At 41.6% G+C, this 15,085-nt stretch overlaps 1 protein-coding gene across 9 annotated transcripts in view; it reads right to left on the bottom strand.

Annotated features, from left to right (window-relative positions):
• Nucleotides 1-268: 268 nt before the first annotated feature.
• Nucleotides 269-15,085, bottom strand: part of FBXO38 (F-box protein 38) — a 42,867-nt gene continuing 28,050 nt past the window's right edge. For 7 of the 9 annotated variants that reach the window (XM_007057242.4, XM_043552993.1, XM_037906832.2 and 4 more), the window contains 7 exons: nucleotides 9,564-9,664; nucleotides 7,277-7,379; nucleotides 6,026-6,192; nucleotides 3,654-3,799; nucleotides 2,708-2,811; nucleotides 2,148-2,261; nucleotides 269-926 (listed from right to left, as the gene is read on the bottom strand). In XM_007057242.4, coding sequence (XP_007057304.2) covers nucleotides 748-926; nucleotides 2,148-2,261; nucleotides 2,708-2,811; nucleotides 3,654-3,799; nucleotides 6,026-6,192; nucleotides 7,277-7,379; nucleotides 9,564-9,664 — 914 coding nt within the window. In that variant the 3' untranslated portion in view covers nucleotides 269-747. Of the gene's footprint in view, nucleotides 927-2,147; nucleotides 2,262-2,707; nucleotides 2,812-3,653; nucleotides 3,823-6,025; nucleotides 6,193-7,276; nucleotides 7,380-9,563; nucleotides 9,665-15,085 lie in introns of those variants that run through there. The other 2 variants (XR_005226510.2, XM_037906833.2) reach the window with 2 other exon arrangements.

Here is a 15,085-nt window from a genome sequence, read left to right on the forward strand (position 1 = left end):
AAGGTTTATTTTCATATTCCAAGAGGCACCACATACATTATTGAATGAGGAAATAAATAATGCTAGAAAATGTTTTTGGAATTTATCACTCAAACATGAAATTGGGTTCACAAGCTTTTTTTTTTTTTTTTTTTTAAAAAGGAAAAAAAAATTACAACTTCCTCTGGACCAATGACATGGCTGCTCCCTTTCAGCTTTTGCCCTTCTTTGCAGCGCCTTTAAGTTAGCTCCTCCCCAAGCTCCCAAAAATGCACACAAGACACACAGACCGTGTTCAACAGATTTACTCGGACTGGACTCTTAGATGCTCAAGAAGAAAAAGGCACAGATTAAGAGAGATTCCAATGACTCTTTTGAACACAGCAAATGGGGTTATGTTTGTAACAAACAAAAAAAATTTACTGCTCTGAATTGTATGGGCTAAGAAATTCAAACTTTTTCACCTTGTCCCAATTGTTCGCCTTCATTAAAATGGAATTTAAATTAAATTGTATAAACATATGAAATAAAGTCTCAGCTTTAGGAATATTTTTGTTTCCTCTATGTACAAACCTTAGTATACAATTTTTATATTTCATTATACATTTACTACATATTCTATACCAAACTGAGTCAGGCCAACCGCAAAGTACACAATTCCCAAGACACCTCAGTGCACTAAGGCAGTAGGAATGGATCCATCTGCTTTCTTTGCTGGCAGTGCCAACTGGAAGTTAGGAAGGGCCAGGGATTAGCTGGGGGATCCAATTAAATGTAATCATCCTCTACTGGTTCGCCATTGACATCACAGTAATGAATGAAGATCGCCACCACCCGCTGGAAAACACCTTTTTTCATCTGGCGCAGTTCTGAGATCTCCTCGCCTATTGTTTCCATGCAGATATCTGCAGATAGCTGTCCTTTCCTCCGGGGAGCATAGATAGTTGCTATGAAAGGTATAGCAAGAATGAAATAAAAATGAAATGCTTTTCTATGAAGAAAGTCACAAAATTGAGCACTCTCTATGTTAGAGCTAACAGTGAGAATGTAAAGAACCTTTCCTCGGAAAGTGAAACATGCACACAGAAAATGTCCCTTTGGGCATGAAAGTCTAAGAGCTATTGGTCAGGCATAAGAAGAAGAAATTGTGTCTGAGGTTTTTGTTTTTGATTAAAAACCCCAATGTCTCAATTGTTTTAAGATTGAACTTTTGTCCAGGAACTTCAGTTTAGTAGAAAAACAATCACAAATGCTACTGCAGTTAAACTCTGGCCTAGCCTAATGACTAGAGCACTAGACCTAGGAGACCGGGTTCAATATCCAGGTCTACCACTGGCCTACTTGGGCAAGTCACTTCCCCTTTCTGTGCCTCAGTTTCTCTGAGGGGATGGAGAAGTAAAATGGAAATAATACTGACCACCTTTGTAAAGCACTTTCAGATCTACTGATGAAAAGCACTATAAAAGCTAAGTATTATTAACAACTTACCCTAATGTGCCTAGATGTTGTAGATCATGGTGTAAAATCATATAATTTGAAATGTCTAGACAACAAGGGCAAATTAAGGATGAAGTTACAGCCTCAATTTTGAATTTTTTTGTAGATCTACAACCAGACGTTAAAAGGTGTCTTCTCATTGTTCAATTAAAAACAATATAGAACTACTTTGATTCAGACTATAACGATTCATCAGGTGAATCAATTTTGCCAATGATATGGCACCAGAGAACTCAGGAACTTGCTGAAGACAGACCACAGATTATCTGGCTGTCAAAAAATGCCAAATCATTTAACTATACATGTTCTATAGATGCCTTAAAATGCATACCATACAACTAAAACAGGGTGATCTTTTCACATGTGTCCACGTTATAAAGTAAAGTCATGCATCTACGAGTCCTCTATTTTGGTCTTCATTGTGGTTGGATTAACCTTCCCTTCCATAATTGATGATAAACTCACTGCCAGACTTTGTCCCCTTAACACCTATTGGAGGTATAGAAGGGGCAAAAACAGCTGTCTGGAAATACCCCTGGTGGAAGGGGTTCACCAGGTCTCTGAGGTGCAGAAACAGCCCTATGCCCCATACCTCTTGCAACCTTTAGAAAATTATTTTTAAAAAAGCACAGCCTCAATCCAAGCAGCATGTTAAGGCAGCAATTACTCACTTCTCTCATCATCCTCAAAATCGTATCTGGCATAGCTGTTTGGCTCTGCTGTTCGGAGCGACCTCAGCCAGGGAAAATCTGTAATCATAGAGTAAGGGGCTCCATCCACAATGCCTAAAAAAACACAAAGAGAGAACTGGTGAGATTATACTGTTGTCCTTTAAATGCCATTGCTTCTCGTCTCACCAGGAAGAATCCAATTTTATTAGGCAGGCATACCACACTGGTACAGGCAAAGAGCTTCCTCAGCCCGGGAATGCTCCATTCAACACCTGTCCAAGCCATAACTCTTTGACATTTCCTGAGATAGTTATTATCCATTTCCGCACCGTAATCTCAGACACTTCCCAACTAAGTTTTTAATTCCACATCAACTGCTGCAGTGATTGAGGGCAGCAAGACAAGCGCCAGTCTCAATTCATGGTGTGCAGGTGACCTCCAATATTCAGTTAGGAGGCATATTTACCCCAGCTATTTTTCCTCTCCCCGGGCAACTTCTTGAGGAAACAAAATAATTTGCTTTTGCAACAGATTAGCCTCTAATCCTCCAGAATACTCACCTTCTAGAGTATAAATATCCCGCCCCCAAGGGTACTTGGTGTATTTCTTCAAGTCTTCATCAGTTCGTGTGGCTTCAGGGAAGAACTCATATTTAATAAGCTCTCTGGAGACAGGAAGGAAGAAAATACAGGTGGCAGTAATGGGAAATGTTAGAAAAAGGGACAGGAATCACACTGGAAACCCTGAAACAATGTGACCTCTGATTTAATAGGGCTGAACCTACAGAAACACACTGGTAAGATACACACCTGGGTGCCATATGCAATCCCTTGGCTCTTGAGTGCAACTACATGTGACACGGGGTTAGACAAAAGATCACGTCTATGCCTGCTGCATGTAAAACAACTGTTTGTGATGCCTCCTGTTTGTAAGGGACTATCCTTCAGAGCTAGAGCTAAATAAATTCTCTCTCTTTAATCTTGCCAAGTAAATGTAAGAAGAACGGAAACCTGGTCTGAAATGGTGGACAGGTGCTGCTACATATAATTTCCTGTTGCTGGAAACCTTGCAGAATTGCAGTGGAGTTGAAAACTGCACATTATTTCTATTTCCCCCCAAAACTAAAGTTCTACCTACTAGAGTCAGACTGTATGCATCTGTCTGTTTCTTTTTTTTAAAAATGAATTTAACAATGAGAGAGACAAGTTTAGAAGAAATTCTCCCAGCCTCTCTTAAAGAGAATGCTACAGCATTCTAAGCAAAGATGCAAAATGCTACATTTTACAGTTGTGTTAGTGAAGCACTAGAGATGGGTACAGAATACGGTACTACTTTACCTCTGGAAAACAACCCAGTGCAGGAACTATTAAATACTATTTGAATTCTCCTCATCCCATCATTTACACATTAGCAATCCCACGTGTTAGGGCACCCCTTTATCTGGCCAATATAATATGCTGAGTCTATATTAGCCTATTCACTCAGCACGGAGAGATAGGTACTCACTGGTTAATGTTTGCTATTGTGTCCATCCAGCTGCGAATGCGCACCTTGTTCCGGACGTTAGGAGGATTACTGAACTCATGAATTATGCAAATATGGTATGGATAGGGACCACTAAATATCTTTTGCTCTAGAGTCAATGTGTCGACCTGTGGAAAAAGTCAGACAGGGACTTACAACCAAGAGAAAGGAGAAAAGGTGATTTTAGAGTCAGCAGCATATGTCTGATCAATACTCCCCACTTTAGGGGGAAGCAAAGTGTACAGAGAAAAAATATGAATGTTAGCAAAGAGTTAAAATATAGTGGGAAGACCCACTATACAACTTTTGTAGCACAGCTCTGCCAATGCACCTTATACCGCACTGCAGGATTTGTAGGGAATAAATCAGTAAAATTGTCTGATTTTGTAATTGCATGTTATTAGTTTAATTAACACAGTGACCAAAGATGCCTTCATTCCCACAGAAAGTGGCCCTGGTGTAAGGTTTTTTTGTTTTTTTTATACACAGTGCACCACACTGCAACCAAGAACTGGATTGCAAACAGTGATCTAGTTTTTCAGAATATAGTCTTCTGTACCAACCAATGTTTCACTATTCCGACACCACAGATAAGAGGGAACATTACTTGACATTCAGAGTGCTCCTGCTAAGCAAGCAGCATGGTCACATCAACTAATCAAAGAACTAGTTCTGAGTTCTAGTCTTAGCGTTGCTATTTATTCACTTTGTGACCTTGGGCAAGTCACTTAACTTCTCTGTCTCTGGTTCCCCCACATGTAAATACAGGTTATACTATTATTTTAACGACCTTGCAATATTGGCAGATTGATTAGTTAAAGTCTGCTTTGATGATGTAAAACAGTATATAAATGCTAAGTAGAGGTGTTGAACTTGAGAGGGCAAAGTAGTCACCAAACTATTCCAGACACACAGGGCATATGGCATACTTCCAGTCATAAACGAAAACGACTATGAAACTATATAAACAATAGTGGTTTTTGAAGTATATTATGTAAACTCTAGTTATGTAGTACAGCATTAATTCAGCACCTTACTTAGTTGACTTATAGTCTTCTAATGCAATGAACTTAGCCTTGGAGACAGTATTTAACAGTAACAATTCACTATTTAATGTTAAGGAGTACTTGTGGCTCCTTAGAGACTAACACATTTATTTGAGCATAAGCTTTTGTGAGCTACAGCTCACTTCATTGGATGCGTGCAGTGGAAAATACAGTGGGGAGATTTATGAACATGAAACAATGGGTGTTACCATACACACTGTAACAAGAGTGATTAGGTAAGGTGAGCTATTACCAGCAGGAGAGCGGGGGGGGGGAGGGAGGGGAACCTTTTGTAGTGATAATCAAGGTGGGCCATTTCCAGCAGCAAAGCCCATTGCCAACTGTGTCCACATATCTATTCAGGGGACACCATCATAGGGCCTAATCACATCAGCCACACTATCAGAGGCTCGTTCACCTGCACATCTACCAATGTGATATATGCCATCATGTGCCAGCAATGCCCCTCTGCCATGTACATTGGCCAAACTGGACAGTCTCTACGTAAAAGAATAAATGGACACAAATCAGACATCAAGAATTATAACATTCAAAAACCAGTCGGAGAACACTTCCATCTCTTTGATCATTTGATTACAGACCTAAAAGTGGCAATTCTTCAACAAAAAGACTTCAAAAAACAGACTCCAACGAGAGACTGCTGAATTGGAATTAATTTGCAAACTGGATAAAATTAACTTAGGCTTGAATAAAGACTGGGAGTGGATGGATCATTACACAAAGTAAAACTATTTCCCCATCTTTATTCCCCCCTGCCACCAATTGTTCCTCACACATTCTTGTCAACTGCTGGAAATGGCTCACCTTGATTATCACTACAAAAGGTTCCCTCCCCCACGCTCTCCTGCTGGTAATAGCTCACCTTACCTGATCACTCTTGTTACAGTGTGTATGGTAACACCCATTGTTTCATGTTCTCTGTGTATATAAATCTCCCCACTGTATTTTCCACTGCATGCATCCGATGAAGTGAGCTGTAGCTCATGAAAGCTTATGCTCAAATAAATTGGTTAGTCTCTAAGGTGCCACAAGTACTCCTTTTCTTTTTGCGTATAAAGATTAACACAGCTGCTACTCTGAAACCTATTTAATGTTAGCAGTGACATTCAAATCCTGCAATGAACGCATTAAAAAGGAAAGAAGCTGATGGTGGTACGGTCTTAGGAGAATGAGTTTCCTGTAATGCTCACGCTTATTTATCTTGCACTAAGTAGAAATAATAAAGCAAGCATAGATGAAAGAATAAGAACACAGCTTCAAAGTTTGCCTTGGTTAAATGAAAACTACCTGCTGCATTGGACGAAGGTAAATGATCCGGTTTCTCTCTGGTGGCATCCTCAGTATTTGATCTAGTACCTGATCCATGTTTAATTTCTTGCATTGGGCATAGTCAAATCGATTGACAATCGGTGCATTCTCTACTTTTAAATGCTTTAGTACACGGCATCTTGTAGCTATAAATTACAAATGAATAAAACTATAAAAGCAGCAGCAAACACGATACTACATAAAAGGCCTCTGAATTTTCCTAAGGGGATCTCCAAAAGCAGACTGTTTGGTACATAAGGCAAACGGGTCATATATATATGTAAAGGGCAGTTACTGAAGGATGTGTGCACAGCTAATAGCCTTAATAAAAAATCTGATTTTAGAGCAATCTACCTCTAATCATGGTATCACATCACCACCTGTAATATGGAGGAAGGCAAAGCATTATATACTGGGATAATATAGTTCTCCTCCTTGCTGTCATGTCCGGATCATCAGTACTTAGCTGATTAGTTAAAATAAAATGTGTGCTTTGATTAGCCTGAGATAAACCTAATCTCTGCAAACACACACATTCCTGTTTTATATGACTTCATGGAGACTGGTGAGAGAGACACCAATTCAGACAAGACAACACTATTACCGATTGTAGACGTTGAAGGAAACAGAACAACTGACCTGATGACTTAGGGAGAACTAATCAGAGAAGACTGGAATGCAGCACATAATATGCTCAAAGTGCCATTAGTCAATACAGATTTTTTATCATTCATCAGCACTTCAAGAAGGAAACACTATTGTGTAAGATAAATAACTATAGGGAGAGCTATATGGAACCAGGAAAAAGTGACAGGGAAAACAAAACACTCTAAATTCCTTTAGTGAACTTTCAGTTCTCTGATTAACTCCAAGAAAAGTCTGTCTACTGGACAAGTCTCTCCTTATGATTGTTATTTAACACTGTTTGTTTTAAGTGTTAACCTTTATTAAATCTGTTACAGCTAGAGAAATAAGGAACTCAGAAACTGAGAAGCCATGACATGTCTCATTATGCCTCCTACAGCTATTCAGTGTTCTGAGTAAAACTGACATGTAGTTTAGCTGCTGATGAATACAGAGTAAGCAAAAGGCTGGTGGACAGCTCCTAAGAGAATATTTTAAAATGTCTCCAGTATTTTCAGTGTGGATGGAAAATGCGGCAAGCTCTTGGGGAAACACAGAATGGAAGACTTGGCTGAGCTATGAGTCCCAATCACATTAACAACATACCATGGATGAACATCATTTTGGGGCAGTCTTTCAGGATCAGGTCTGTTATTCCACAATTGGTCAATGTGATTCCAACAAGGTTTTTGGATTTCAAAGTCAGCACCTGGTGAAAATAATCCAAGGATAGGATTAATACAAAATTAATTTAAAGGATTAAGTCTGAATAGAAACAAAAAATCCTGCCAAAAATGGGAAAAGCAGCTCTGTTGTAAATATGCTAGGAGAAAATTCATTCTGGGACACTGTCCAATGTGGTAATGGCCTCTGCCCAGAACAGGTTGGCAAGGGAAAAGCAGGACTTGTGTTGCTGATAAGCACTGTTACAAAATGAGTTAAAAATAAGTGATTTTTCAGACCCACAAAGCGTCAATACACAATTCCCATAAGCAGCATTGACTTGATAAAAAATACCTCGAGTTCCCTACTACCCAAAATCTCATTGTATTATCTCTCACAAACAATCTAAAAACTTATTTATGCTTTAGTTTAGAGCCATATTCTAAGTACTGGGCTGACTTCGGATTGACAGTTGTGAAGCCTTATTCTTCTGTTTAAATACAGAAAGGTATGGTCCAGAAAATCAGTGTGACATTCCCATATACACTGCCTTTCATCAAGGTGCCTCTAAAGAGGATGGTGAGAAGAAAATTTAGTCTCTGAAGCTCATGCAGTCCTGTACATCTGACATTAGTGTATGGGAACTAAAGAAAAAGCAAATGTAAACTCTGATATCTCAAGGGACACGAGCAGAGTCACTTTTAACACTGCAGGGACTGGGAGAAGGGCACTAACAATATAAAATTAAGGGAAGACAGCTTGAATTTAAAAAAGAAATCCAGCAATTTTTGTAACAACCTTTATAGCAAGGAAGAATCTGTTTGGCAGACAGACTACATAAAAAGTGCTGTCAAATGCACAAAGTAAGTATATTGAAAAAATAGAGAAAGTAGGTTTTTGGTAACTTTTCAGCTGTTGTGATCTAAAGTATTAATTGTAACTGCAGAATGAACAAAAAATGACTTTCAGTGTAACAGTGGTGTTTTAAAACAGAGCCTATTTTGAGGAACAACTGTCACACTCAGAAAAACTTCTATGCCGTTTACAGAATCTCTAGTTTTAAAAAAGGTGAAATAAGAAAGCACATTGAGGCTATGTCTACACTACACACCAGAGTCAGAGGAGTGTAGTGTACATGTCTGCGTCCACACTGCGACGTGTAGCTATATGTGTTGGTGAGACTCAAGCAATAGGGAAAAGCTTGAGCAGTTCCCTACTGCTGGAGCCTTTCACTGTAGCAAGAAAAGGCTCTGGCAGGGGGGGAGGCAATCCCACTGCCAGAGCCTTTCCCTGCTAAGGGGAAAGGATCCAGCAACAGGGAGCTGCCTCAGTCTTTCCCTGTGGCAGGGAAGGGCTCCAGCAGCGGGGAGCTGCCCGAGGTTTTCCCCATTGCTGCAGTCTTTTTCTGCAGCTGGGAAGGGCTCCAGCTGAGGGCAGGCAGTGGGACACTACACTGCTAAAAACAGAGTATAGATGGGGAGGTGTGACTTAGGCGTATAGAGAGCCATGTAGGGTATGTACTCGTATACATACTCACGCCCTTCAGGCATGCCTTTATTTGCCTAAGTTGTGCCTCACCGGCTACCCTGCTATTTATGCCTGTGCTAAAGAGGATGAGTATGTACTCTGCATGCTGCTGAAAGAAGCATGTAATATAGATGTATCCTTAAACTATATCTTCATGGCAGGATTATTAACAAGTTTATCTACACTCAATTTACTCTTCAGGTTAGTTTAGGTTGAGTAAGAGCACTCACATTACAAAACAACACTTGAGCTACTGTGTCCACCCTGGCACTGTACCCACTCATGGGCAGCACTATCCCATGGTTCTTAGCGCTGCAGGAAGCTGAGCTGCTCTATGAATGCTTTCCAAGTGAATTATGGGAGAACTTGTCTGTCCTTTCTGGGTGTATGGGAGGAACTGTGGGAAGACACTGGAGGGATAGAAGCACTCTATCCTGAGTCCACACTACAAAGCAATTGTGTGAGCAGCTGATGAGTTGAGTTAACTTGAGCTTTAGCATATACTCCCTCTCAGGCCAGCTAACTTGAGTAACAAGTACCACTGCACTTGAGTTAAGGATGTGTGTGTGTTGATGGGACTTGAGATAGGGACCAAACTCAATCTATAATCTGATCTCTGCAGTGAAAACAAGCCTGTAATGAGTCATATGTTCATAAAGCCTCTTGGTTGGGAACCTGTGGTAGATGGGGAAATAAGTCTCACCTGAACATGGTCATCCTCAATAACAGGATCACTAGTGCTTGTTGACTTGTCAGCTGTCCTTTTCCGCTTCATTGTTTGCCGAGACTTCGGCTTGGCCACTTCTGGAAAAAACAAAAAGGGAAAATTAAAGTACAGTCTTTCCTCTGTACTAAGCTACAGCCAGGAGAAAAGCAGAAGCACTTCCTAATTGGACCTCCAATAGCCTCTAATGCTCTAGCTCCACTAGTGTAGTCATTGGACCACTCTAGACTAGCAACTGGGGTCATAACCCATCAACTGCAACACCACCACTTTCAGATTTAATGGCCAAGTCTGTTCAAATGAAAAAAGTAAATATGATTCCCGATTTCACAGGCAAGGATGCTGAAATCACTTGTCAAATGTCTTACAGGGAGACAGCAGCAGAGCCAGGTTTAGACCCCTACATCCCAGTCCTCTGCTGTAACAACTAGACCATGCTCCACTCCCCAGAGAGAACTGGAAATTTTTGGAAAATAAAAAGAACCTTAATAGGCTTTTCAATAATTAACTGTACATGTCGACAAACTATTTGAAAGCTCACTCCCATCTCCTTTTCCTGGCCACATCTCTGATGCTGCAGATGACGCTCACACATAAAGCAGAGTCTGGAGCCCAGCAGCTTCCTACACTGTTTTAGCAGTGACAACTATTTCAGAGGAAACAGTGACCTCACACTTTGGCAGATTTCTCTTTGCAATTTAAAATTCAAGATTTTACAGGGACACAGTAATAAAAAAATGACCCTACCATCACTTGGCACTTCTATAGCACCTTCCATCCTAGGATTAAATACCTTATAAAGAAGAATTAATTCTGTTTTGAGATAGTTAAGTAAAACAGATTAATATTTCACTTAGGATGAAATACCCTTTGATATTTTGAAATGGATGGGAAGTTTAAAAGTGATGCTGTCAAGCCAAAGAGGCCAAATATTTGAGTTTTTCTTCCCAGATACTCTCAAGTTTAGTGTTTTCCCGGGCCTGCACATTTCCAGGAAAGTGACATTTACAAGAGTCCTCTCAAAAGGGATATTGCAGATTAGAAGGGCTTGGCGAAAGATGACAAGACAAGCAGGATTGTTTACTTGAAAAAGGAGACAAAGACGACCCAACATGATAAAAGTATATAACGTAATGAACGGTCTAGAGAAGATAGATCAGGAGCTTCTGTCTCAAAACACAAGAACAAGGGGACACTGCATGAAATTAATGGGTAGCAAATTCAAAAGCATTTTTCACAAAACACATAATTAAACTGTGGTACTTGTTGCAGCCAAGAACTTGGCAAGATTCGGAAAAGGATTGCACATTTATATGGATGACAAGAATGTTATAAGTGTTATAATTGCTAAGGCTAACAAATTTCAAAATGTAGCTTATACCTTATGCTTCACAGTTTAAACCAGTATCTAACTCACTATTAGATCAGGATGAGAACTAATATGGGGAGGAGGAGAGGCAGATTATCTCACATCTGCCTATTCCATGGTTCTTGTACCTTTCTCTGAAGTGCCCGTGCTGGCTACTGTTGGAGACAGGATACTGGACTAAATGGACCCCAGGTCTGATCCATTCTGGCAATTCCTATGTTTCTAAGTGTTCAGGAGAATGGGACTTGTGTAAATTTTACTTCACTGCCTGCCTACAAGAGTACAGCCAATAAGAACTGAAGGTAGCAGAATGTGGAAAAATAGTTAATATGACTCCTGAAATTGTAGGGTGGATGGGGGGGAGGAGGGAACCTGGGCACCACTTTAACATTATAGGTCAAAGTCAGTTAGATTTTCTGTAATCTAATAATATTCCACTGCCTCCTTCATTTAGGAAAAACAATGAAGCTACTTTCAGGATACTATGAAGAGATGAATTTAACATTTACACAGGCACAGATTTTTAGCTGACTAATCTTGAGAGGGTCCCCTAAAGTTGGATAACCAGCTACTGAGTATTGCCTATAAGTTACCCTTTTGTGACAATGCTTTCTCTCTGTTCACCTCGGCACTGTTACAAAGTTCTCAAGGTGATACCAATGCAAGTCTGTAGACATGATGTTATGACACTGAGACGATGTCAATGAAAGTTATACCGCCATTAAAAAACAAAAAGGAAACTGAACACAAAAGGTTTCAGAGTAATAGCCGTGTTAGTCTGTATTCGCAAAAAGAAAAGGAGTACTGGTGGCACCTTAGAGACTAACCAATTTATTTGAGCATGAGCTTTCGTGAGCTACAGCTCACTTCATCGGATGCATACTGTGGAAATTGCAGAAGACATTATTATATACACAGACACCATGAAACAATACCTCCTCCCACCCCACTCTCCTGCTGGTAATAGCTTATCTAAAGTGATCATCAAGATGGGCCATTTCCAGCACAAATCCAGGTTTTCTCACCCTCCGCCCCCCCACAGACAAACTCACTCTCTTGCTGGTAATAGCCCATCCAAAGTGACCACTCTCTTCACAATGTGTATGATAATCAAGGTGGGCCATTTCCTGCAGAAATCCAGGTTCTCTCACCCCGTCACCCCCCTCCAAAAACCACACACACAAACTCACTCTCCTGCTGGTAACAGCCTATCCAAAGTGACCACTCTCCTTACAATGTGCATGAAAATCAAGGTGGGCCATTTCCAGCACAAATCCAGATTTTCTCACACACACACCCCCCCCCGGTCACAAAAGTTCAGCCACCAGGTTAGCTGTGACATTATCATCATGAATAGGTCGGAATATGAACAAGAGGCTGCTCGGCAGCTCTCCAACACCACTTTCTACAAGCCATTACCCTATGATCCCACTGAGAGTTACCAAAAGCAACTACAGAATTTGCTCAAGAAACTCCCTGAAAAAGCACAAGATCAAATCCGCACAGACGCACCCCTGGAACCCCGACCTGGGATATTCTATCTACTACCCAAGATCCATAAACCTGGAAATCCTGGGCGCCCCATCATCTCAGGCATTGGTACCCTGACAGCAGGATTGTCTGGCTATGTAGACTCCCTCCTCAGGCCCTACACTCCCAGCACTCCCAGCTACCTTCGAGACACCACTGACTTCCTGAGGAAACTACAATCCATTGGTGATCTTCCTGATAACACCATCCTGGCCACTATGGATGTAGAAGCCCTCTACACCAACATTCCACACAAAGATGGACTACAAGCCTTCAAGAACACTATCCCCGATAATGTCACGGCTAACCTGGTGGCTGAACTTTGTGACTTTGTCCTTACCCATAACTATTTTACATTTGGGGACAATGTATACCTTCAGATCAGCGGCACTGCTATGGGTACCCGCATGGCCCCACAGTATGCCAACATTTTTATGGCTGATTTAGAACAACGCTTCCTCAGCTCTCGTCCCCTAACGCCCCTACTCTACTTGCGCTATATTGATGACATCTTCATCATCTGGACCCATGGAAAAGAAGCCCTTGAGGAATTCCACCATGATTTCAACAATTTCCATCCCACCATCAACCTCAGCCTGGTCCAGTCCACACAAGAGATCCACTTCCTGGACACTACAGTGCTAATAAACAATGGTCACATAGACACCACCCTATACCGGAAACCTACTGACCGCTACTCCTACCTACATGCCTCCAGCTTTCACCCTGACCACACCACACGATCCATCGTCTACAGCCAAGCTCTGCGATACAGCCGCATTTGCTCCAACCCCTCAGACAGAGACAAACACCTACAAGATCTCTATCAAGCATTCTTACAACTACAATACCCACCTGCGGAAGTGAAGAAACAGATTGATAGAGCCAGAAGAGTTCCCAAAAGTCACCTACTACAGGACAGGCCTAACAAAGAAAATAACAGGACGCCACTAGCCGTCACCTTCAGCCCCCAACTAAAACCCCTCCAACGCATTATTAAGGATCTACAACCTATCCTGAAGGATGACCCAACTCTCTCACAAATCTTGGGAGACAGGCCAGTCCTTGCCTACAGACAGCCCCCCAACCTGAAGCAAATACTCACCAACAACCACATACCACACAACAGAACCACTAACCCAGGAACCTATCCTTGCAACAAAGCCCGTTGCCAACTGTGTCCACATATCTATTCAGGGGACACCATCATAGGGCCTAATCACATCAGCCACACTATCAGAGGCTCGTTCACCTGCGCATCTACCAATGTGATATATGCCATCATGTGCCAGCAATGCCCCTCTGCCATGTACATTGGTCAAACTGGACAGTCTCTATGTAAAAGAATAAATGGACACAAATCAGATGTCAAGAATTATAACATTCATAAGCCAGTTGGAGAACACTTCAATCTCTCTGGTCACGCAATCAGAGACATGAAGGTCGCTATCTTACAACAAAAAAACTTCAAATCCAGAGTCCAGCGAGAAACTGCTGAATTGGAATTCATTTGCAAATTGGATACTATTAATTTAGGCTTAAATAGAGACTGGGAGTGGCTAAGTCATTATGCAAGGTAGCCTATTTCCCCTTGTTTTTTCCTACTCCCCCCCCACCCCCCCCCCCGGCCTTCTGGTTAAACTTGGATTTATGCTGGAAGTGGCCCACCTTTATTGTCATGCACATTGTGGGAAGAGTGGTCAGTTTGGATGAGCTATTGCCAGCAGGAGAGTGAGTTTGGGGGCGGGGGGGGGGGGGGGGGGGAGAAAACCTGGATTTGTGCTGGAAATGGCCCACCTTGATTTTCATGCACGTTGTAAGGAGAGTGGTCACTTTGGATAGGCTATTACCAACAGGAGAGTGAGTTTGTGTGTGTGTGTTTTGGGGGCGGGGGGTGTGTGTGTGTGAGAAAACCTGGATTTGTGCTGGAAATGGCCCACCTTGATTTTCATGCACATTGTAAGGAGAGTGGTCACTTTGGATAGGCTGTTACCAGCAGGAGAGTGAGTTTGTGTGTGTATGGGGGTGGGGGGGTGAGAAAACCTGTATTTGTGCTGGAAATGGCCCACCTTGATTTTCATGCATGTTGTAAGGAGAGTGGTCACTTTGGATAGGCTATTACCAGCAGGAGAGAGAGTTTGTGTGTGTGGTTTTTGGAGGGGGGTGAGGGGTGAGAGAACCTGGATTTCTGCAGGAAATGGCCCACCTTGATTATCATACACATTGTGAAGAGAGTGGTCACTTTGGATGGGCTATTACCAGCAAGAGAGTGAGTTTGTCTGTGGGGGGGCGGAGGGTGAGAAAACCTGGATTTGTGCTGGAAATGGCCCATCTTGATGATCACTTTAGATAAGCTATTACCAGCAGGAGAGTGGGGTGGGAGGAGGTATTGTTTCATGGTGTCTGTGTATATAATAATGTCTTCTGCAATTTCCACAGTATGCATCCGATGAAGTGAGCTGTAGCTCACGAAAGCTCATGCTCAAATAAATTGGTTAGTCTCTAAGGTGCCACCAGTACTCCTTTTCTTTTTGTGAACACAAAAGACTGTTTGATAATGTTACAGCTGAGACAAACTCATAAAGGCAAGGAGTTTGAGTTA

This window comes from Chelonia mydas, chromosome 8, assembly GCF_015237465.2.
Source record: "Chelonia mydas isolate rCheMyd1 chromosome 8, rCheMyd1.pri.v2, whole genome shotgun sequence".
NCBI lineage: Eukaryota > Metazoa > Chordata > Testudines > Cheloniidae > Chelonia > Chelonia mydas.